At 48.2% G+C, this 23,424-nt stretch overlaps 1 protein-coding gene across 2 annotated transcripts; it reads right to left on the bottom strand.

The window, feature by feature from the left end:
* Nucleotides 1-361: 361 nt before the first annotated feature.
* Nucleotides 362-22,851, bottom strand: DSTYK (dual serine/threonine and tyrosine protein kinase). 2 transcript variants are annotated; one of them, XM_088067229.1, is made up of 14 exons: nt 22,556-22,851; nt 15,820-16,592; nt 14,778-15,146; nt 14,501-14,696; nt 12,607-12,881; nt 10,669-10,752; nt 9,002-9,178; nt 7,865-7,994; nt 7,596-7,752; nt 6,465-6,597; nt 5,526-5,639; nt 4,977-5,091; nt 4,048-4,182; nt 362-2,201 (listed from the first exon to the last, which is right to left on the bottom strand). In XM_088067229.1, the coding sequence occupies exons 1-14, from the start codon at nt 22,779-22,781 to the stop codon at nt 2,014-2,016; spliced, it is 3,072 nt and encodes a 1,023-aa protein (XP_087923355.1). In that variant the 5' UTR covers nt 22,782-22,851; the 3' UTR covers nt 362-2,013. The 2 variants fall into 2 exon arrangements, with proteins under 2 accessions (XP_087923355.1, XP_087923354.1); XM_088067228.1 differs by having other exon boundaries at nt 14,501-15,146; nt 22,556-22,850.
* Nucleotides 22,852-23,424: the final 573 nt, after the last annotated feature.

Below are 23,424 nucleotides of genomic sequence, written 5' to 3'. Positions count from 1 at the left end.
AATAATAAAAGTATAAAATAAAATATTAAAAATAAAGAAAAATAAAGATAAAAATAGAACAAAATAAAATGCTTTTAAAATAAAATAATAAAAATGTAAAATGAAATATTAAAAATAGAGAAAAAATAATAAAAAATAAAATAAAACCTGATTTTAGGGATAAAAAGCTCTGGAATCTCCCAACACCGACTCCAGGCCGGCAGAGAAAATAAACTTGGGACACCCTGGAGATTCCCACATTCCACCCCAAAATTCCCCCCGAAAGATTCCACAGGGAAATTCCCAAAGAAACCCCTCAGGGAATTGTGTGGGATGGGGTCACAGGAAAAGCTCGGGAATTGCAGACACAGAGCTTGGCCTTTATTCCAGTTTATTATTTCCACACCTCCCTGCGCCATCCCGAGGGCCATTCCCGCTTTTCCAGAGGTTTTCCAGAGGTTTTTTTCCCCCTCCTGGGGTCGGTGCTGCCTGAGGGACGGGGCTTTGGAAAAGGGTTGGGAATTTTTGGCACGAGCAGCTGGATTGGGATGGGACAGAGGATGGATCCATAAAAAAAAAAAAAACCAACCAAAACTCAGTTTGGAATGCCAGGAGAAAGGATGGATCCATAAAAAAAGTACCCTGGAATGGCAGATGGAGTTTGGATCCATAAAAAATCCCACTTGGGAATGGCAGGAGAGGTCGGATCCACCAGGAATGCCCGGGAAGGAACAAAACAAAGCCGAGTTTCGTTGTTTTTTTTTTTTCCTCCATAAAAAAGCTCCTGAATCCATTTATTGCACAAAGAAAGGGAAAAAAAAAAATCAATCCCACCAAACCCAACCTCGGCCACGGGCAGCTGGAATTTCAGCCAAGGAATTCCACCTTCCCTGGGAATTCCAGGGAGAATTCCCAACTCCCTGGTTCCTCATGGAGCCAGCAAGGGGCGTTTCCTGCTCCAGATCAGCCCAATTCCACCCCAAAAATGCAGGAAGCAAACTGGGATTGCCAGGAATTTGGGAAAGACAAATCCCCCTCTCCCCCTATCCCCACTTTTTTTTATTCTTTCCCATCGAATTCCAGCTCTGGAGTGAAATTGAGGAGAAGAAGGAAGGATTTTTCTTCCCTCCAACTTGGAAAAAAAAGCTGGAAAATCCTCATTTTTTAAAATATTCCTGTGCATTCCCCAATTTAAAACTGCCACGACATTCCCATGAATTCCAAGCCCCAGATCCTGCTTTAAAAGGAATTTTGGCGCTTTCCCTGGGAGGAAAAAAAAAAAATAATAAATTGGATAATTTTAAGGACTTTTTTTGTGCTGCTCCAAAGTGGAACCTCTGAGGAACGGAGCGTGGAAACAAGGGAAGGTTTCTCCAGCCATTCCAAGGAATTTAAGGAAGCAAAGGAGAGGGGGAAAAAAAAAAAAAAAGAGGAGGAAAAGGTGGGATTAGGGATCAATAGCTTATCCAGGTGGGGTTTTCCAAATCCCCGTAGAAAAAACACGGAAGCTTTGCTCCTGTCCATGTAAACATTTCCAGCTCCTTGGAGCTTCCCAACACTTCCTCATCCTAAAGTTTTGTGCCTTTTCCTTCCTCTCCCAGCGCTCTGGAATCGCTGCCAATGGCTGAGGGAGGAGCGGGATCGTTATCCCGGAGTTTTGGGAAGGGATTTTCCCATCCCATGGATCGCCCACGAGGCTTGGGATGGGATTGGTGAAGCCTCCAGCGAGTCCGAAGGGTTTGGATTTTCCATGCCTTGGCCGAGCAATTCCAATGGGATTTTCCATGCCTTGGCCGAGCAATTCCAATGGGATTTTCCATGCCTTGGCCGAGCAATTCCAATGGGATTTTCCATGCCTTGGCCACACAATTCCAATGGGATACAGGGCTGGGATTGGGATGGAGCCTTCACCCCCCTGAGCCCCCTCCGAGCTCCTCCCTGTCCCCCTCGGGGCTGGCTCGGAGCTCCACGGCCGAGGCGGGGCTGGAATTCCCAAATCCCGCCGCGATTCCCGAATCCTGCCGCGCTTCCCGCTCAGGTGGAGTCGTCCAGGCCTTTGTTGGGATGCTGGGAGCCGGCCCGGCAGAGCCTGTCCATGATTCCCTGGAGCATGGGCTGCACGATTCCCAGGAGAGGCCGCTGGGAGGAGTCCCCGGCCCAGCAGGCTTCCATCAGCTGCCAGCATTCCTCGTCAAACACCGGGAGCCGCTCCGGCCGCACCCCTGGAAACACACCGGGATCAGCGGGAATGCCAGGATCCTCCAGGGAGAGCCCGGCCCGCTGCTGACATCCAAGGGAAAAGGGCAGAGGGGTGGGAGCTCCTGGGAAAGGGGCGCGTTCCAGCCAGGGCGCTTCCAGAGGGTGGCCAAATCCATGGAATTGGGGGTTTAAACTCATCCCATTCCATAGGCACAGACACCTTCCGTGATCCCAGCCTGCTCCAGCCCGGCCTGGGACGTTCCCAGGGATGGAGCGGCCACGGATTCTCTGGGAATTCCATCCCAGCCCCTCCAGGGAAGGATTTATCCCAATATCCCAGCCAAACCAGCACAGGGAATCCTGGAATGGTTTGGGTTGGAAGGGATCATCCAATCCCATGGGTGGGGACACCTCCCACCATCCCAGGCTGCTCCAACCTGGCCCTGGATGCTCCCAGGGATGGAGAAGCCACAAATTCTCTGGGAATTCCATCCCAGCCCCTGCCCACCTTCACAGTCAGGAATTGCTTCCCAAAAATTCCCACTTTTACTGGACCAGCTCTGGTCCCGTCACTCCATCCCATATAAAAATCCCTCTCCCTCCTTGCTGAGCTCCTCCAGGCCCTGGAAGGAGCTCTGAGATCTCCCTGGAATTTTCTCTTCCCTGGGCTGATCCCCCCCAGCTCTCCCCCGGTTAATTCCACTGGAATCTCCTTTTCTTGCAACTATTTGGGATCAAAAATCTCCAGGAATTTCATCCCAAGGTTGTGCTGCCTCCTGGTTGGAGCGTGCTGAGCATTCCCTGTGCTGCTGGGAAGGAGCTGATCCCAAAAACCTCTTTTATCCTGGGAATTTTAGTTCAGCTTCCAGCAGAACTTGGCCAGGTTGGACCAGTGAATATCCCTCTAAAAATGGGATCAAAAACTGCTGGAGCAGCAGGAGCAGGGCAGGAATTGTCCCCTCAGGATGGGGAGGAGCCTCAATCCCTGTGTCCACTCCAGGGGGAATGTTTTGGGGCTGGAGCATGTCCAGGGAAGGGAATGGAGCTGGAAAAGGGACTGGAGAATCCTGAGGGAGCTGGGAAGGGTTTGGAGAATCCTGAGGGAGCTGGGAAGGGTTTGGAGAATCCTGAGGGAGCTGGGAAGGGTTTGGAGAATCCTGAGGGAGCTGGGAAGGGTTTGGAGAGTCCTGAGGGAGATGGGAAGGGTTTGGAGAGTCCTGAGGGAGCTGGGAAGGGTTTGGAGAATCCTGAGGGAGCTGGGAAGGGTTTGGAGAATCCTGAGGGAGCTGGGAAGGGTTTGGAGAGTCCTGAGGGAGATGGGAAGGGTTTGGAGAGTCCTGAGGGAGCTGGGAAGGGTTTGGAGAATCCTGAGGGAGATGGGAAGGGTTTGGAGAATCCTGAGGGAGCTGGGAAGGGTTTGGAGAATCCTGAGGGAGCTGGGAAGGCTCAGCCCGGAGAAAAGGAGGCTCAGGGGGAATTCCTGGCTCTGCACAAGTCCCTGCCAGGAGGGGACAGCCGGGGGGGATTTGGGGTGTTATCCCAGGGAACAGGGACAGGAGGAGAGGGAACGGCCTCAGGCTGGGCCAGGGGAGGCTCAGCTTGGACAGCAGCAGGAATTTCCTCATGGAAAGGGCGGCCAGGCCTTGGAAGTGCCCAGGGAGGTTTGGAGTCCCCGTCCCTGGAGGTGGCAGCTGGAGGTGGCACTCAGGGCTCAGGGTGGGCATCGGGCACAGCTCAGACTCATTCCTGGAAATCTTCTCCAACTTTTCAGGGATTCTGGGATTTTTCCCTTTCACCTCCCCACCACCGGAATAAAACTGGATTTTCCCAGCAGCTGAGGGGTTTCAGAGCTGAGCCAAGCCCAGGTACCTCTCCTGACGTTGTTCCACAGGTGATCTTTGCTCGCACACCTCTCAAAAGCCTCGGGTAACTTCACGTGGCCCGAGCACAGGTACCAGAACAGGATCCCAAAGGCATAAACATCCACAGAATTGTCGTATTTCCCTGGGAAAAAAACATGTGGGATCAGCAGGGAAAAATCCCTGGGAGCTGGGCAGGCTGAGAGGTGATTCCAGGCTCGCATTTCCCCAAATTTAAACCTCAGTTTCATGGCAGGAAGGTAAAATTTGTGTGAAACCAGGAAGGCAGCAGGATCAAGGTTAAGCTTTTCCAGTTCCCAGGATTTATAAATTTAAGTTGTACCAGGAATTCCCAAACTGAGCTCAGGTGTATTTTAAACACCTGTAAAGCTCAGCTCTGTCAGTGCCTCTCATCCCAGAAATATCCCAGATATTCCCTAAATTCACACAAATGGAGATGCTTCCATTTGATCCCAACCTCATCCAAGCAGGAGCAGCTCTGACAGACCAAAAGAATTTGGGTAGGTTTGGGTAAATTTGGGATTTGAACTTCCAAGTGGTTCCAAAACTCAGGAAAAGCCCTCTGAGCAGCTGCCAGAATTCCCAGCGAATCCAAACTCACTCCAAGTTAATAACAGCTTGGAAATTCCTTACAGGGAATACTTCCTGGAGTATTTCCCTATGAAAAAGAAAGGATTGCCAGCTTCCTACTAATGACAATTTACCTTTCTAATTGCAAGGGTGTTAATTAATTCAACGGAGCTGATCAACCCCATTACTCTCTGTCAAGAGCGGACTTAAAATACAGGAAAAATCCACAGCATGCATTAAAAACGGAATTTTCTGGTGCTGGAATGATCTTGGGAGCAACTGAGGGATGAATTCCAAGGAATTGCCTTCAGAATTCCAGGCAGAGCCGTGGATTCAGGGGGATCCTACCTGTGAAGAGCTCGGGAGCCATGTGGATGGGGGTGCCCACAATGCTGCCAGACATCATCGCCTCGGGTTTGCAGAAGCCCAAATCCGTGATTTTGGCCCGATTCTTTTTGTCCAGCTGGGGAAAAAGCCACAGGCAGGTGGGTGAGAAGCCCGTTTATCCCATAAAACATTGATTTTTGATATGGATTCCCACTGGGAGGGCTGGGCAGCTGGTTTTAAATCAGTTTCTCTGATTTCCTGGCTGCTCTTGGGCTTTCCCCTGGGAGGCACCGCTTGTCTCTCACACCAGGGGTGTGGCTGAGATTTCAGGGAAGCAGGAACTGGAAAACCTACTCATGGTTTAAACTGTCTGCACTCCAAAGGAATCATTCCCTGCTCCCTTTGCCCCAGGCTTCCAGCCAGGAAAGGAGGCAGTGAAACCTCCCTGTGGCTGAGACCAGCACAGCTTAAAATACCCCGTGTGGAGAAAGTTATTCCCTCATTTAAATCTTCTTTTTTTTTCCCACTAAAAAGGCTCTGGGATGAGGCAGAGGCAGGGATTTTCCTTACCAGGACGTTTTTGAGTTTGATATCCCTGTGCACCAAGCCCTGGCTGTGCAAGTACCGGATCCCTTCCACCACATCCAAGGCAATCTGCAACCGTGGCTCCAACTCCAGCCCAGCCTGAGGGGAAAAACGTGCATTTTATTCCTAAAAGTTGCTTTTGGCCTGCTCTTCTTTATCAAAATGCTGAAAATCAAGGAATTCTACCTTTGTTTTATGGATTAATGGGGATTGTTTTAAATTAGGGAGATTAAAACTCATCCCAAAGCAGGGCCGCTTCTCACTAAACCAGGTTTAATCTGAGGGAAAAAACACAGATTTCATGCCTAAAAGTTACTTTGGCCTGCCCTTCTTTATCAAAATGTTGAAAATTGAGCAATTCCAGCTTTGTTTTATGGATTAATGGGGATTGTTTTAATTAGAGAATCAGAGTTTTGGGTTGGGAGGGTGATTAAAGCTCATCCCATGGGCAGGGCCACTACACACTAAAACAGGTTTAGTCTGAGGGAAAAACCACAGATTTCATGCCTAAAAGTTACTTTGGCCTGCCCTTCTTTACCAAAATGTTGAAAATTGAGCAATTCCAGCTTTGTTTTATGGATTAATGGGGATTGTTTTAAATTAGGGAGATTAAAACTCATCCCATAAGCAGGGCCGCTTCTCACTAAACCAGGTTTAGTCTGAGGGAAAAAACACAGATTTCATGCCTAAAAGTTACTTTGGCCTACTGTTCTTTACCAAAACACTGAAAATTGAGCAATTCCAGCTTTGTTTTATGGATTATTGGGGATTTTTTTTAAATTGGGGTTTAAATTAGGGAGATTAAAGCTCATCCCATGGGCAGGGCCCACTTCCCACTCAAACCAAGGTTGCTCCAAGCTCTCTCCCAGCACTTCCAGGGATAAAATAAATATAAAATAAATATTCAGCAGGAGGATTTGGTACCTTCAGCCCGGTGTAGAGGTCCCTGTGCAGCCTCTCCATGATCAGCAGCACAGCAATGCTGGAGCCTCCTCCGTAGCCATAATCGATGACGGAGCCGTGCAGGTGCACCAGCCTCTCGTGGGACTGCAGGGACCTGCAGAGAAAATTTGGGGTGATTTTTGGCCCCTGAGTCCCTTTAGGGACCTGCAGAATGTCCAGCAGGGAAAATTTGGGGTGATTTTTGGTCCCTGAGTCCCTGCAGGGACCTGCAGAAGGTTCGGCACACAAAATTGGGGTGATTTTTGGCCCCTGAATCCCTTTAGGGACCTGCAGAATGTCAAGCAGGGAAAATGTGGGTCATTTTTGACCCCTGAGTCCCTTTAGGGACCTGCAGAATGTCCAGCAGAGAAAATTTGGGTAATTTTTGGCCCCTGAATCCCTTTAGGGACCTGCAGAATGTCCAGCAGAGAAAATTTGGGTAATTTTTGACCCCTGAGTCCCTTTAGGGACCTGCAGAAGGTTCAGCACACAAAATTGGGATGATTTTTGGCCCTGTACTCCAGCCCAAGCCAAGGGAAGAAGCCCCAGAGCTGCAGATTTAGCAAGAATCCCCAGCTCAGCTCAGAGCAGCACAATCCTCAGCTGTCTGAGCCAATTAAACTAAAAAAAAAAAAAGAAAAAAAAAGCCTTTTTAAAGGTTAGAGTCACAAAAAAACCCCTGTTCTTCTCTCAGCTGGCTGTGCCTGCAGCTGTTTCCAGCAAAGCAGCTGCTCCCTGCACTGCAGAGCCACCCCTGGCTTTTTTGGGATTCAGGCAGGAAAAAGGGTGGGAAAAGAGGATTCACCACCAGCAATCAGGGGAGGAGAATTGCTGTTTTTTAAGGTCTGTAAATTTGGATTTATTCTGAATTCTGACAGCACAGGGAGCAGAGAATCCAATTAAGGCAGGAAGGAGCATCCCTGCCCAGGCTGGGAATGGCTGAGCATTCCAGGAGCTCCAATCCCAGATTCCTGAAGCAAACCTGGATGTGGCACTCAGAGCTCTGTGACAAAGGCGCCATCAGCCACAGCCTGGGGGCTTTTCCAGCCTGAATAAAGCTGGGAAATCCATCAGATCCCTGTGGAATGGGGGGGAAGCACTCGGGACACACACCTCATGTAGTGGAATTCCAGCGCCAGGTCGTTCCAGTGCTTCTCATCCGGAGGGACGACGGATTTGAGGGCGCAGGGGAAGTGTCCCCCCCAGCTGTCACACAGGTACACCACCCCGTACTGGCCTCGGCCCAGCTCCCTGCCCAGCCTGGGCTTCCCTGCAAGGCACAAATCCCGGGAAATCAGCCCCCAGACCCGATGCTGGAAAACGGAACGGAATTCCAAACTCCTCTGGAGCCCTGGGGTGGAGGGAGGAGATTCCCTGCTCACCGTGCAGCAGCACATCCTGCAGGGATCTGCTCTCCAGGGAGAGGCGGGCCAGGCGTGGAGCGTGCTCCTTCCTCACCTTCAGCCACAGGTCCTCGGTCCTCTCCAGGCGGCCCGAGTGGCCGTCCTCCAGCTACGGGGAACAGCTCAGCTCCTGGGCACTTTTTCCATTCAAATTCCACATTCCCAACCCAAATCTGAGCTCCTGGGCACTTTTTCCATTCAAATTCCACATTCTCAGCCCAAATCTGAGCTCCTGGGCACTTTTTCAGTTAAAATTCCACATTCCCAACCCCAACCCGAGCTCCTGGGCAGATTTTTTTAGTTCAAATCCCACATTCCCAACCCCAGCCCGGGTTCCTGTGTGCTTTTCTCCGTTCCGACCCCACATTCCCAGCCCCAGTTGAGTTCCTGTGCCCTTTCCTCTGTTCCAGTCCCACATTCCCAGCCCCAGCCCGAGTTCCTGTGCACTTCTTCAGTTAAAATCCCACATTCCTAAACCTAGTCCGGGTTCCAGTGCACTTTTCTCCGTTCCCACCCCACATTCCCAGCCCCAGTTGAGTTCCTGGGCACTTGTCTCCATCCCAGTCCACATTCCCAACCCCAGCCCGAGTTCCTGTGCCCTTTTCTCCATCCCAATTCCACATTCCCAGCCCCAGCTGAGTTCCAGTGCCCTTTTCTCCGTTCCAGTCCCACATTCCCAGCCCCAGTCAGGTTCCAGTGCACTTTTCTCCATTCTAACCCCACATTCCCAGCCCCAGTTGAGTTCCAGTGCCCTTTTCTCCGTTCCAGTCCCACATTCCCAGCCCCAGTCAGGTTCCAGTGCCCTTTTCTCCATTCCAACCCCACATTCCCAGCCCCAGCCTGGGTTCCAGTGCACTTTTCTCCATTCCAGTCCCACATTCCCAGCCCCAGTCAGGTTCCAGTGCACTTTTCTCCGTTCCAGTCCCACATTCCCAGCCCCAGTCAGGTTCCAGTGCCCTTTTCTCCGTTCCAGTCCCACATTCCCAGCCCCAGCCCGGGTTCCAGTGCACTTTTCTCCGTTCCAGTCCCACATTCCCAGCCCCAGTCAGGTTCCAGTGCACTTTTCTCCATTCCCAGCCCACATTCCCGGTCCCAGGGCCCCAGGATTTCCCGGACCTGGCGCAGGGAGGAGGCGAAGGCCTCGTGGGAGCTGTTGAGGCGCGTGCGGAACTGGCTGCAGATGCTCTTGGCCAGTTTGGAGGCGCTGAGGCTCTCGATGGCGTCCTGGGCCACCTTCCTCTTCCACTCGCTGCTGATGGCCGGGGGGCTCACCCACGTCAGCCGCTGGATTATCTGGGAAAAGGCAGCGCAGTTCGGCAGGAGAATCGCCTTAATTAGCTCGTTAATTATTTTAATTTGGTGGTTATTTATTCGCAGGGCGGGCAGGCTCTGGGTCAGGGAATCTGTGGATCCCAAGGATTGAGCTCGGAGCAGACTGGGATTGTCCATGGGATGGGATGAGCTTCGAGTCCTTCCCAGACCAATCCAGCCTGGAATTCTCCAGTATTTAATTGAGTCATATTAAATATGTGATTAAATATAATTAATGTGTAAATAATTAATAATTAATGTGTAAATAATGTGATTAAATATAATATTTAGTTATATTTATTACTTATTTTACTTAATTATATGTATTAAATATTTGATTTAATGATATTTATTAAATATTTGATTTCATGATATTAAATTATATTTATATTACTTTATATAATTTATATAAATTAGAATTTATTAATTTATAGAATTTAAAGAATTTAAATAATTTAAATAATTTATATAATTTATATAATAATTAATTATATTAACTATTATATTCATTCATAATATTTATTAACTAATTAATTTGGTAGTGTTTATTAAATATTTGTGTTTATTAAATATTTGATTTAATTATATTTACTCAATATTTGATTTAATGATATTAAATAATTAATACTGTAATATTTATTAAATATTTTGTGTTTATTAAACATCTGATAATGACATTTAATAAATATTTTATTTAATGATATTTATTATATCTTTAATAATGTTTATTAAATAATTTTAAAATATTTATTAAATATTTTATTTGTGTTTACTCAATCTTTAATTTGATATTTATTATATTTTTAATTTAATAATATTTACTAAATACTTGATTCAATAATATTTCTTTAGTATTTAATGGTATTTATTACCTTTTTAATTTAATGATATTTATTACATATTTTATTTAATAATATTCAAGTATTTAATTTAATAATATTTATTACATATTTAACTTAATGATATTTATAACATATTTATTTTAATGATATTTTAATTTAATAATATTGATTAAATGTTTCATTTAATTGTATTTCTTAAACATGTATTTGAAAGCAAATACCTCTTGAAGGGGTTCTTTGTGTCCTGGAGGAGTAAAGAAATGATTTGGAGCATTTGGGAATTCCTGGTTTTTTGGGAAATGAGGTTTATTTGGCTTTGTGAGGTTTGGTTTGCTGTGGGATTTTGATTTAGGACAATTCACTCTTCTCCCCTCTGGTTTGGTTTCAATTTCTGGCTGTTAAAGCTTTCATTTCCAAAAAATTTCATTTCCAAAAAAATTAATTTCAAAAAAATTTAATTTCCAAACAATTTCAAAATTTAATTTATTTAAAATAATTTAATATTATTTTAATAACTGGAATAAACTCCAGGAATAAAAATCTCCGGGAATAAAAATAAAAGAGTGAATTCAGGGAGCAGCTGAGAGGATTTTTTTTCCCTCTGAAATTCCCTTTTCCGAGCTTTCCCACCTGTTTGATCTGTTCCCAAAGCATCCTGGTCACCGTCGAGCCCGAGTGGAACGTGACCTCCACGTGGTAGGCTGCGTTCAGGATCTGGAAAATCAGGGAAAAGAGGGGAAAAAATGGGAATTCTGACAGCTAGGAACTTGGCTAGAGCCTGGGAAAATGGAAAAAAATTGGGATATCCCAATGATCACTTGGTAAATTGATTTATTGCGTTATTTTATGGGTGGTTCTAGGCTGTAATTTTATTATAATTGATTTATTGTGTTATTTTGTGGCTGTTTTTAGGCTGTAATTTGATTATAATGATTTATTGTGTTATTTTATGGGCGGTTTTAAGCTGTAGTTTGATTAAAATTGATACATTTTTATTTTATGGGTGGTTCTAGACTGTAATTTGATTATAATTGATTTATTGCATTATTTTGTGGGTGGTTTTAAGCTGTAATTTGATTATTTTATACAGATTTAAGGGATAATTTGATTATTTTGTACAGATTTAAGAGATGATTGACTTATTGTGTTATTTTATGTGTGTATTTAGGCCATAATTTGATTATTTCATATAGATTTAGAAAATAATTGATTTCTTGCACTATCTCATAGGTGTTTTTAGGCCATAATTTGATTAAAATTGATTTATTGTGTTATTTCATGGCTAGTTTTAGGCCATAATTTGATTATTTCATACAGATTTAGGACAGAATTGATTTATTGTATTATCTCATCAGTTTTTAGGCCATAATTTGATTCTAATTGATTTCTTGTGTTACTTTATGGCTGGTTTTAGGCCATAATTTGATTAAAATTGATTTCTTGTGTTATTTTATGGGTGTTTTTAGGCTGTAATTTGATTATTTCATACAGATTTTTGACAATCTCTGTTTCACCACCCCAAACCCCCCTGATTTCCTTGCCTGGAGCGTCCCAGACCTGTTTGAGATAGTTGCTGGTGATGTGCACGGAGCCATCCCTGGCCATAATTTGATTAAAACTGATTTCCTATGTTATTCCACGCCTGGTTTTAGGCTGTAATTCCATTATTACACACAGATTTTTGACAATCTCTGTTTCACCACCCCAAACCCCCCTGATTTCCTTGCCTGGAGCACCCCAGACCTGTTTGAGATAGTTGCTGGTGATGTTGATGTTGATGGAGCCCATCCCTGGGCTCCTCCAGAGTTTTTAGCACATAATTTGATTAAAATTGATTTCTTGTGTTATTTTATGGGTGTTTTTAGGCTGTAATTTGATTATTTCATACAGATTTTGGAAAATCTCTGCTTCACCACCCCAAACCCCCCTGATTTCCTTGCCTGGAGCGCCCCAGACCTGTTTGAGATAGTTGCTGGTGATGTGCACGGAGCCATCCCTGGCCATAATTTGATTAAAATTGATTTCCTATGTTATTCCACGCCTGGTTTTAGGCTGTAATTCCATTATTACACACAGATTTTTGACAATCTCTGTTTCACCACCCCAAACCCCCCTGATTTCCTTGCCTGGAGTGTCCCAGACCTGTTTGAGATAGTTGCTGGTGATGTTGATGTTGATGGAGCCCATCCCTGGGCTCCTCCAGAGTTTTTAGCACATAATTTGATTAAAATTGATTTCTTGTGTTATTTTATGGGTGTTTTTAGGCTGTAATTTGATTATTTCATACAGATTTTGGAAAATCTCTGTTTCACCACCCCAGACCCCCCTGATTTCCTTGCCTGGAGCGCCCCAGACCTGTTTGAGATAGTTGCTGGTGATGTTGATGTTGATGGAGCCCATCCCTGGGCTCCTCCAGAGTTTTTAGCACATAATTTGATTAAAATTGATTTCCTATGTTATTCCACGCCTGGTTTTAGGCTGTAATTCCATTATTACACACAGATTTTTGACAATCTCTGTTTCACCACCCCAAACCCCCCTGATTTCCTTGCCTGGAGCACCCCAGACCTGTTTGAGATAGTTGCTGGTGATGTGCACGGAGCCATCCCTGCTTTTCTCCGGCGCCCTGCTGGGATGCGCCACTCCCTCCCAGGACTCCTCCAGGCTCCTGAGGCAGCGCTCCAGGGTCCCCACGAAGCTCTCCCGCAGATAATCCACGGAGCTGATGAGTTTGTTGGCCACAGCCTGGTTGAGGCGGGAGATGATCAGCTCCTGGATCTGCTGGATGCAGCGTTTGATGTCCCGGGAGCTGACGGGATCGCCGCTCTCGGGGATGATGATGTCTGCGCGGGAAAGGGAAAAAGGGATTTGGCATCGGCGGGAGAATGGGTGGTTGAGGAGGGTGAAATGGTCTGGATGGTGGGTTAAAAATAAGGTTCTTCCATCTGTGAGCATAGAAATGAGGTGGTTTTGTTTTATCCCAGATTATGGTAATTTTATTCAAGATTTATTAGTTATTTTATCCAAGATTATGATTGTTTTATCCAAGATTATGATAATTTTATCCAAGATTTATTAATTATCTTATTCAAAGTTTATTAATAATTGTATCCAAGATTATGATAGTTTTATCCAAGATTTATTAATTATTTTATCCAAGATTTATTAATCATTTTATCCAAGATTACAATGATTATTTTATCCAAGATTGATGATTATTTTACCAAGATTATTATAATTTTATCCAAGATTTATTAATTATTTTATCCAATATTTATTAATAATTTTATCCAAGATTAGGATGATTATTTTACCAAGATTATTATGATAATTTTATCCAAGATTTATTAATTATTTTATCCAAGATTTATTAATCATTTTACCAAGATTATTATGATTATTTTATCCAAGATTGATGATTATTTTATCCAAGATTGTGATGATTATTTTATCTGAGGTTAATTAATTATTTTATCCAACATTATTATCATTTTATCCAAGAAGTATTCATCATTTTCTCCAAGATTATAATTTTATGATGATTATGATCATTATTTATGATGATTATTTATGACTATTTCATCCAAGGTTTATTGATTATTTTTACCAAAATATATTAATTATTCTAGCCAAGTTTTATTAATTATTTTATGCAAGATTATGATAATTTTATCCAAGATTTATTAATAATTTTATCCAAGATTATTAGCATTTTATACAATATTATTTTCCTTTTATACAAGACTACAATGATCATTTTATCCAATATTACCACTATTTTATCCATAATTATCACCATTTTACCCACAATTATTCAATTAATTCATAACCAAGCTCAATATCCCTCCATCCAAATCAAAAATCCCTCCATCCAAGCCCAAAATCCCTTCATCCAAACCCAAAATCCCTTCATCCAAACCCAAAATCCCTTCATCCAAACCCAAAATCCCTTCATCCAAACCCAAAATCCCTCCATCCAAACCCAAAATCCCTCCATCCAAACCCAAAATCCCTCCATCCAAACCCAAAATCCCTTCATCCAAACCCAAAATCCCTTCATCCAAACCCAAAATTCTTCCATCCAAACCCAAAATCCCTCCATCCAAACCCAAAATCCCTCCATCCAAACCCAAAATCCCTCCATCCAATCCCAAAATCCCTCCATCCAAACCCAAAATACCTTCATCCAAACCCAAAATCCCTCCATCCAAACCCAAAATCCCTTCATCCAAACCCAAAATCCCTTCATCCAAACCCAAAATCCCTCCATCCAAACCCAAAATCCCTTCATCCAAACCCAAAATCCCTTCATCCAAACCCAAAATCCCTTCATCCAAACCCAATATCCCTCCATCCAATCCCAAAATCCCTTCATCCCCCACCAAAACATTTTCAACCTCCCACCACCACCTCCCCCATCCACCCCAAAACCCACCCCAAACCCTCCAGGCACGGGACCCACCTCGGAATTCCATGCTGGCAGCATCCTCCAGCAGCTCCTCCTTCATACTCGCCAAGGTCTCCACGATCATCTCCTTCATCTCCTCCTGCTTGCGGTTGGCGATGCCCATCAGCGACTCGTAGAGCTCGTTCTCCTTCCTGCGCGTGTACTCCAGCCGCTTGGGCGTGATCTGCAGGTCCCGCGCCATGTCGAACGCCTGGTTGATGAAGATGTTGAGGCAGCGCCCGTGAACCTCGCTCAGCCTCGTGGCCAACCCCACCAGGTGTTGCTGCAGCACCTGCCTGGCGAAGGCGCTCAGCAGCCGCAGCTTCTCCGGCTGCTCCGCCAGCACCGAGGAGCCGGGAGCGCCGCAGGAGCCGGAGGGGTGCAGGTATCCCAGATCCAGCAGCTGGCGGTGGAGCGGGGATTTCTCCTTGGTGGGTTTTTTGGGAGAGCTCGGCTCGCTGCCGGGCTCGGGGATTCGGAGGAAGAAGATGGGGAGGGAGAATTTTTCCTTGATTTCCAGAAGTTCTGCCCGGTCCGATGGGGACAGCTGGGGCTCGCCGATGGCGAAGGTGACAACGGGCAGCACCTGGTTGACAAACTCGGCCAGGGTGGCCTCAGCTGACTGGAAGCCACGGCATGGAGCCACCACGATGTCCACTTCCTGGGAAAAACAAAAAAAGGAGAAGTTTTGGAGAGGTTTTTCTGTGGGATTCATTCACACAGCAAAAAAACCCAGAATTCTTCAAAGCAAATCTGGAGTCTCACCTGCAAGGCTGATCTCAAACTCCAGATTCCTTATTTTGGACCAAATCCTTGGGGTTTTAGCCCAGATTAGGACAAGGCTGATCCCCTAACTCCAAATTCCTTATTTTGGACCAAATCCTTGGGGTTTTAGGACAAAACTTAGGAGAAGTGTCCCAGGAAAGAGCCAGATTGGGAATTTATTGATCAGGGCTGTAGAAAGCTCCCCACAGACCAGAGCAGGGACAAGTGGGGAATTGGGAATTCATTGATCAGGGCTGGAAATGTCACATCCCAACTTCCCTATGGACCAGGGCAGGGACAATTTGGGAATTTATTGATCAGGACTGTGGCAGTGCCACCCCAAGCTGCCCAGGGACCAGGGCAGGGACAATAAGAATTGGGAATTCATTGATCAGGGCTGGAAATGTCACATCCCAACTTCCCCAGGGACCAGGGCAGGGACAATTTGGGAATTGGGAATTTATTGATCAGGGCTATAGCACTGCCACCCCAAGCTGCCCAGGGACCACGGCAGGGACAATTTGGGAATTTATTGATCAGGGCAGGGCCAGTGGCAGTGCCACCCTCACCTTGAGCAGCGCGTGGGGCAGCACCACCTCCAGCTCTGCCACCCTCTGTGCAGGATCCTCGGCGTCGCCGGGCACCTGCAGGTCCTGCTCGGGGATGGTGTCCCAGTGCCCGCTGTGCCCCGCCAGCGCCTGCACCAGCTCGTACTGCCCGGGCAGCGCCAGGCTGAGCCGCGTCTGCGCCCCGTGCGTGAAGCGAACGCGGCGGCGCCGGCAGCGCTCCTCCGTGCCAGCCCCGGGGCTGGGCAGCAGCTCACGAGTGTCAGGGCTGGGCAGCAGTTCCTCAGTGTCAGGGCTGGGCAGCAGTTCCTCAGTGTCAGGGCTGGGCAGCAGTTCCTCAGTGTCAGGGCTGGGCAGCAGTTCCTCAGTGTCAGGGCTGGGCAGCAGCTCCTCCATGCCAACCCCAGGGGTGGGCAGCAGCCCCTCGGTGCCAGCCCCAGGGACAGGCAGCAGCTCCTCGGTGCCAGGGGTGGGCAGCAGTTCATCGGTGTCAGCCCCATGGACAGCCCCAGGGATGGGCAGCAGCTCCTCGGTGCCATGGACAGGCAGCAGCCCCTCTGTGTCAGGGGTGGGCAGCAGCCCCTCGGTGCCAGGGACAGGCAGCAGCCCCTCGGTGCCAGCCCCAGGGACGGGCAGCAGCTCCTGGCCCAGCAGCAGGTTCAGCAGGCGGCTCTTGGCGCGGCAGCTCTGGCCCAGGATCAGCAGGCACGGCCGCCAGCTCACCGAGCGCTGCAGCTGCTCCTCCTCGTGCGGCGGGAACGAGACCGGGCCGTGGCCTGCAACGGGGACAGCGGTTAGGGCTTCATCCCTGAAGGGAAAAATTGGATATTGCAGCCCTACAAATGTCCCTCAGAGCCCAGAAATGTCCCTCAGAGCCCACAGGCTTCCCTCAGACCAAACAAACTTCCCTCAGAGCCCACAGATGCCCCTTACACTCCACAGATTTCCCTCAGAGCCCACAGACTTCCTTCAGAGCCCATAAATGTCCTTCAGAACTCATAAATGTCCCTCAGACCTCACAGACGTCCCTCAGACCCCACAAATGTCCCTCAGACCCCACAAATGTCCCTCAGATGTCCCTCAGATGTCCCTCAGACCCCACAGACACCCCTCAGACCCCTCAGATGTCCCTCAGACCCCACAGATGTCACTTAGAGCCCATAAATGTCCCTCAAACCCTAGAGATGTCCCTCAGACCCCACAGACACTCCTCAGACCCCTCAGATGTCCCTCAGACCCCACAGATGTCCCTCAGACCCCACAGATGTCCCTCAGATGTCCCTCAGACCCCACAGACACCCCTCAGACCCCTCAGACCCCACAGATGTCACTTAGAGCCCATAAATGTCCCTCAAACCCTAGAGATGTCCCTCAGACCCCACAGACTCCCCTCAAACCCCATAAATGTCCCTCAGACCCCTCAGATGTCCCTCAGATCCCACAGACTCCCCTCAGACCCCACAGATGTCCCTTAGAGCCCATAAATGTCCCTCAAACCCTAGAGATGTCCCTCAGACCCCACAGACGTCCCTCCCTTGCTGCTCCTGCAACAAACAAACACCTTCCCCGAGCTGGCACAGTTTGCCAGGGGTGGCTTTGGAGGGGAGAAAAGGGAATTACTCAATATCTGCTTCTCTTCCAGAGCTCGCTGTCATCACCCTCCTTACTCATCCTCCCTCTGCGGCATCACGGGTGAAGAATTCCATGGATGGAATTCAGTGGGATGGAACAACTCCCTGCCCTCACCTGGCTGCGCTAATTCAGGCTCAGGGCTGAGTTTAGCTCCTGTTTTGTTTGAAACAAGTCCTAAATCCAGCTTTGGAAAGATCTAAATTCAGTGTTACCCTCGTGGCGCAGCGGCAGAATGACTCTGACAGCCCCAAAATCACGGACACAAACAAATCCCTCATCTGCTGCGCTTCAGGAATACAAAAATTCCAGGGAACACGGCCCAGGAATGAAGTTAAATGGGAAATGGAGCAGCCAGCCCCTAAAAATGCCCAATTTGAGAGCTCCAAAGCACCGGGATTGCTCTGACACTGGAAGGAACAGCAGGAATTTCACAGGGAAGGTGCTGTTAAAATTCTTTTTTTCATGAGTCATGTTCTGGCAGCCGAAATTGTCGGGAAAACAAGATCCTCCCCTCCACCAGGATCCTCCTCACTCTCCAAACCCGATTAAAGAGATCCTACAGCACATCCTGCTCCTCACTCCGACAGCTTCATCACTCCAGTTTAATTAAAATCAGCCAAATTTGAAGCACTTGGCCTAGTCTTAGACTGGTTTAAAGCTTCTTTAAAGCCCTGCCCAAGGTTTGACTTCCCCTCAAATCCTCTGGCTGGAAATAAGATTTTGGAGGAGTTTTTCCACCCCAAAACTGAGGAAAAACTCTCTTTGTGGCTCAGCACTGAACCTCTGCCCCACAGAACCCCAATTCTGAGCCGCAAACCCCGAGTCTGGGAATGGTTTAAGGGAGGATTCTCTCCTTGGAATGTGATTTTTGGAATTGTTTTCCAAAACAGCCTTTCAAGAGCCACATCAAGTGACCAAAGAGCTGGAAGCTGACCAGGAGCTCACAAAAGATAAGGATCTGGAAAAATCCCACAAATGGCACATTTGAGCTATGGATGAAGGATGGCTTTGATCTGGGAACATTCCTTGGAGCTTCTCCTGGGATTCAGGCTCCAGAGCATGAAAAAAGCAATTCAGGGAGGGCTGCACAGGCAGAGCCTTTTCTCTGCTGAGGCTTCTGAAGGGAAAAGAGGCAGCAGAGCTTCCTCTCCTCGTTCCAGGCAGGAATTTTTGGATCCTTAAGTCCAGCAAAAATATCCCTGAAAAACTGCTGAGATATAACAGCTCAATGGGAATTATTTTTCAATGGGAAGGATTTTTTTTATACGGATGGAGAAGCAGAATCCTGGGATGGTTTGGGTTGGACCTTAAAGCTCATCCTGTTCCTCTGCCATTCAGGGACACCTTCACTATCCCAGGGTGTTCCAACCTGGCTTTGGACACTCCCAGGATTCCTTGGGAATTCCACCAGGGTGTCCCCACCCTCGCAGAGAGGAATTCCTCCTTATACCCCATCAAAACCTTCCCTTCTTCAATTCGAGGCCATTCCCTTTATCCATGTGAAAATTCCCTTTCCAGCCCTCTTGGAGCTCCTTTGGCTACTGGGAAACTGCCCCAAATTCCTCCCAAATCCATCTTTTCTCCGGGATTTGTGGTTAAAACACCTTTCCTTTCCCAAGGTCTTCCCAAATCCATCTTTTCTCCGGGATTTCTGGTTAAAACACCTTTCCCAAAATCCTTCCAAATCCATCATTTCTCCAGGATTTCTGGTTAAAACACCTTTCCCAAAATCCTTCCAAATCCATCATTTCTCCAGGATTTCTGGTTAAAACACCTTTCCTTTCCCAAGGTCTTCCCAAATCCATCATTTCTCCAGGACTTCTGGTTAAAACACCTCCCCCGTGATTCCACACCCCGTGACCAGCACGGACGCGGATCCAGGGTGGGAGGGACTCTACAAAAAGTGGGATCAGGAATTCCCAAAGGGACTCAGCGACATTCCCGTGCCCACAGGAGCAGTGCCAGGGATGGAGCCGGAGCTCCATCCCAAATCCATCCCGAATCCACCCTGAATCCATCCCGGATCCATCCTGGATCCATCCCATGTGAGGAACACTTCAGGCCGCGGGGGAGCCCCGGGGCGCGCGCATCCCATGAATTCCCCGGGATGAAAGGAAGCCTGTCCAGGGAACAAGGGCGGCTCTCACCAGGATTCCTCTCCAAATCCTCGGCGGAACAAGCTCAGCTGGGATTTATGGAATCTCTAAAGCTCCCAAGCATTGGCTCATCCCTTTTCCTACACTTTGATGGCCTCGCTCGTCGTTATCCCGTTTTCCAGGCTCTGTTTTTGAGGGTTTTCCAAGGACTCCGGCCATTCCCGAGCTGCTGGGTGTGCATTCCAGCAGGCTTTGACCGCCACAAGATTTAATCTCAACACATTTGTGTCAACTGAGGTGTCCAAAAGCTGCTTGGAGCAACCTGGAATGCGTGAAACTGGATGGGGTTTAAGGTCCTTTCCAACCCAAAGCAGCCTGGAATTCTGAATAAACCCACTTTTAGTTCCGTAACAGCACAGAGGTGTTGATTCCAAGAGAAAAAAAAAAACAATTAATCCAAATTTCAGCTGCTCCAGGGTTAATTCCATGAGAAGAAAAAAAAATCCAATTAATTCTGATTTCAGCAGCTCCAAAGGCTGCAGAGCCAAATTCCATCCTCTGGAGCTCCTTGGGAAATCCTCCTTTCATCAGCCTGAGGAGTTATTCCACAAATTCCACCTCTCCACTGCTCTTAAATCCAAGTTTTTACCCCTGAAAGGAGCGCTGATCTTTAGGGGACAGACTTGAAGAGGATAAACCCCTCAATCAGCACAAAAACACCTCTAAGCCCTTTGGATAACTCCCTTAAAAAATCATTTATTGCAGGAAGCTGAGCCCCAGCACACACCATCAAGGGAAGCCCCAATTGCTGCCCAAAACTCTGGGGATTTTCCCAAAAATTCCTAAAATAAGGCAAAAGAAACCTCCAAAGCCTCAGGTTTTAATTGTCCCAATTATTACAGGCACAGCACAAAGAAAACAACCCCGAGGAGCAGCAAACAATTTGATTTTTCTTTTATATTTTTACCTATTTCATGCTGCAAGTCCCTAACTCAGGTTTTGTTTTTACAGCTTCCCAAGAACCCAAAAACGTCAGGATTGGAGGAAAACATTCCCAAAAGGCAATTCCTGGAACACCATCCCAGGATTCTATCTGTTCACCCAAAGAAATAATCCATAAATAATATAAATATAAATATAAATATAAATATAAATATAAATAATAATTATGACTATGATAATAATAATAATAATAATAATAATAATAATAATAATAATAATAATAATAATAATATAAAATAAATAATCCTTCAGTAACTCCAGTGCATCTCAGTGATTTTTGGGGGGGATTTTTTTGGCTGGAATGAAATGATCCATAAATTCCCAGCCTGCCTGGGATGAGGAGAAGGGGCAAAAGCAAAACCTTCCCATCTCTTTGGCTTCCAGCACATCCATCCATGTTTCTTTTCCAGGTTTATTTTCCCATGGGAATTGTGTCCTGTCCACTCCTCTCCACATCCCAGTTCTCTCTGTGCTGCACAAAACTGACCCTGCACAAGTCCTTGGAGAAAATTCCTCTGGTTCCACCTGAAGGGCAGATTTGGGGGAAAAGTCAAGGAAAACTGTGCTGATGAAACTTCCTGACACCTAGAAACCTCCCCAGGGGAAAAAGGATGATTTCCACCTTCCTGCTTTGATCCCAGCCACGTCCAGCCTGGCTCTGGGGACTTCCAAAAATGGGGCAGCCACAAATTCTCTGGGAATTCCATCCCAGCCCCTCCCAGGGAAGGATTTATTCCCAATATCCCACCCAAACCAGCACAGGGAATCCTGGAATGGTTTGGGTTGGAAGGGATCATCCAATCCCATGGGTGTGGACACCTCTCACTATCCCAGGCTGCATTTTATCCTTTTTTCCATTTTATCCACTATCCAACCTGGCCTGGCACACTCCCAGGGATGGGGCAGCCACAGCTCCTCTGGGAATTCCATCCCAGCCTCACAGAGAAGGATTTATTCCCAAAATCCCGTCTACCCCTGCCCTCGGGCAGTGGGAAGCCATTCCCTGTGTGCTGGCACTCCATCCCTTGGAAATATTCCGTCTTTTCTCGTCAGCTCCTTCAGGTCATCCCAAATTCTTCTCTTCTCCAGGCAGAACAATCCCAAATTCCAAACATCACGGGCTCACCTGTCCTGGCTCTGCCCCTTCCCAAAATCCCATTCCCCACCCCGCCCGCTGAGAGGGGCAGCAACCACATCCCAAAATCCCGGTGTGCTCCCAAAAACCTTTCCACGGTACCACAAGGGGAGAATGAACCCCAAATCAGCCCAAAACCAATTTAATTTTTTTTAATACACAGACAGAAAAACCCAACGCTTCGAATGTGAAACCAGGACTTGGAGTGCAAGACAAGAACCCAGGACAAGAGATGACTCAGGAGCCATTTGGGGATGAATGAAGATCTTTAGGGACGTTTCACATTTGTCAACAGCAGCAGATGCTCAGAGAGCCCCTGAGCGAAGCTGTTATTCCCAAGAACTCCGGGATAACCCGGGAATGCCATCCCCTCATCCCATCCTGTCCACTCCGTTCCGAATCCCCCTCCCTGTGGGGCTGGAGCCGCAGGTCAGGGAGAGGGGGAGAGGATCCCCATCAGCAAATCCCACAGGGATCATGGATCCAGCTGCTGACACCCCAACAATCCCACCCTGTGCTGCCCAAACACTCCCGCAGATCAGCGCTCAATTCCCCGGGGAGCCTGCTCAGCGCCCCAAAACCCCCTCGGAGAAGAATCTTTCCCTCACACGCATCCTAAATCCCCCCTAAATCACGCCCTGCCCTCCTCCCTTCACCCCACAAAGCCCCTCACACCCTCCAGGCACCCCCAGGCCTGGAACCCCCATTACAGCCCCCCCAAGTTGGACGCTTCACTCCTCACAGCAAGCCTCCCAAACCCCCCAGAGACCCCTCACCCACAAAGATTTCCCCTTTTACCCCCACAGACCCCTCACCCTCACACCTCCCGCCCCAGCGCGGCCTCCCCAGGCCCGCCCGCCCCGGCCTCTCTCACCGCCGTCCCCGGGACCCCCATCCCCGGCGGAGGGGGGGCCGTCACCGGCAGGCGCCGAGGCGAAGGGGTGTCCCTGGGAGAACTTGACATCGCGGAAGAACCTCTTGGTCTCTCGCAGGTTGTGCTGCAGCCGCGCCAGGTGCCGGTTGTAGTGGCAGAAAGAGCGGCAGAGCTCCCGCACGGCCCCGCCGGGACCCCGCCATGACGGGGCCCCCTCGGCCTCCATGTCCTCCGGGTCCGCCCCGCTATCCCCTCCCCACCGCGGGCCGCACTCGGGCCCTGCCAGGCTGCCGCCGCTCAGGGAGGAACCTCCCCGAGGATTTCCTCGCCTCCCGACCCCCCCACCCCCCGCCCCTCCCGCCTCCCCGACCCCCGCGGCCGCCGCCTTCTCCCGAGGGGAAGCGCCTCCACCAGCCGCGCTGAGTGTGCGCGGAACGTTTGTCGGCGCGCCGCAGGGCAAAGGGGGAGGAGGCCGGGCGCACCCCGCGCGCGAGGCGCGCTGGGAGGTGTAGTTTATTTACGTTTAACTGGAGTTCATTCTCCCGGCCCGCGGGGGGACGCCGGGAGTTGTAGTCTGTTGTGCCACAAAGCCTCATGGAAATTGTAGTCTCCCGAGGCGCGGCCGCCGACCTCTCTCCGAGGCCTCTGCGCACACCCGCGGGGGACGAGAAAAAACACTCCAAAAACAGAGAACGACCATAAAATGACGCATTTAAAAAGGGGAAGCAAAAGGGGAAGGTGAAATGTCGCCCGCTGCTCCCCCATCCCGCGCTGCGCGGAGCGGCTCGGCAGGAGGCGGCGCGCCCGTCTCCAGCTCCGCTCCGCCTCCGCGAATCACCAGCGGCGACCCCGCCCTCCGCGCGTCTCCA

Source organism: Pseudopodoces humilis, chromosome 26 (assembly GCF_049639895.1).
Source record: "Pseudopodoces humilis isolate 2021_Gansu_Grassland_sample_001 chromosome 26, ASM4963989v1, whole genome shotgun sequence".
Taxonomy (NCBI): domain Eukaryota; kingdom Metazoa; phylum Chordata; class Aves; order Passeriformes; family Paridae; genus Pseudopodoces; species Pseudopodoces humilis.
The sequence above is the reverse complement of the archived record's forward strand: the minus strand, read 5'-3'. Positions and strand labels throughout refer to the sequence as shown.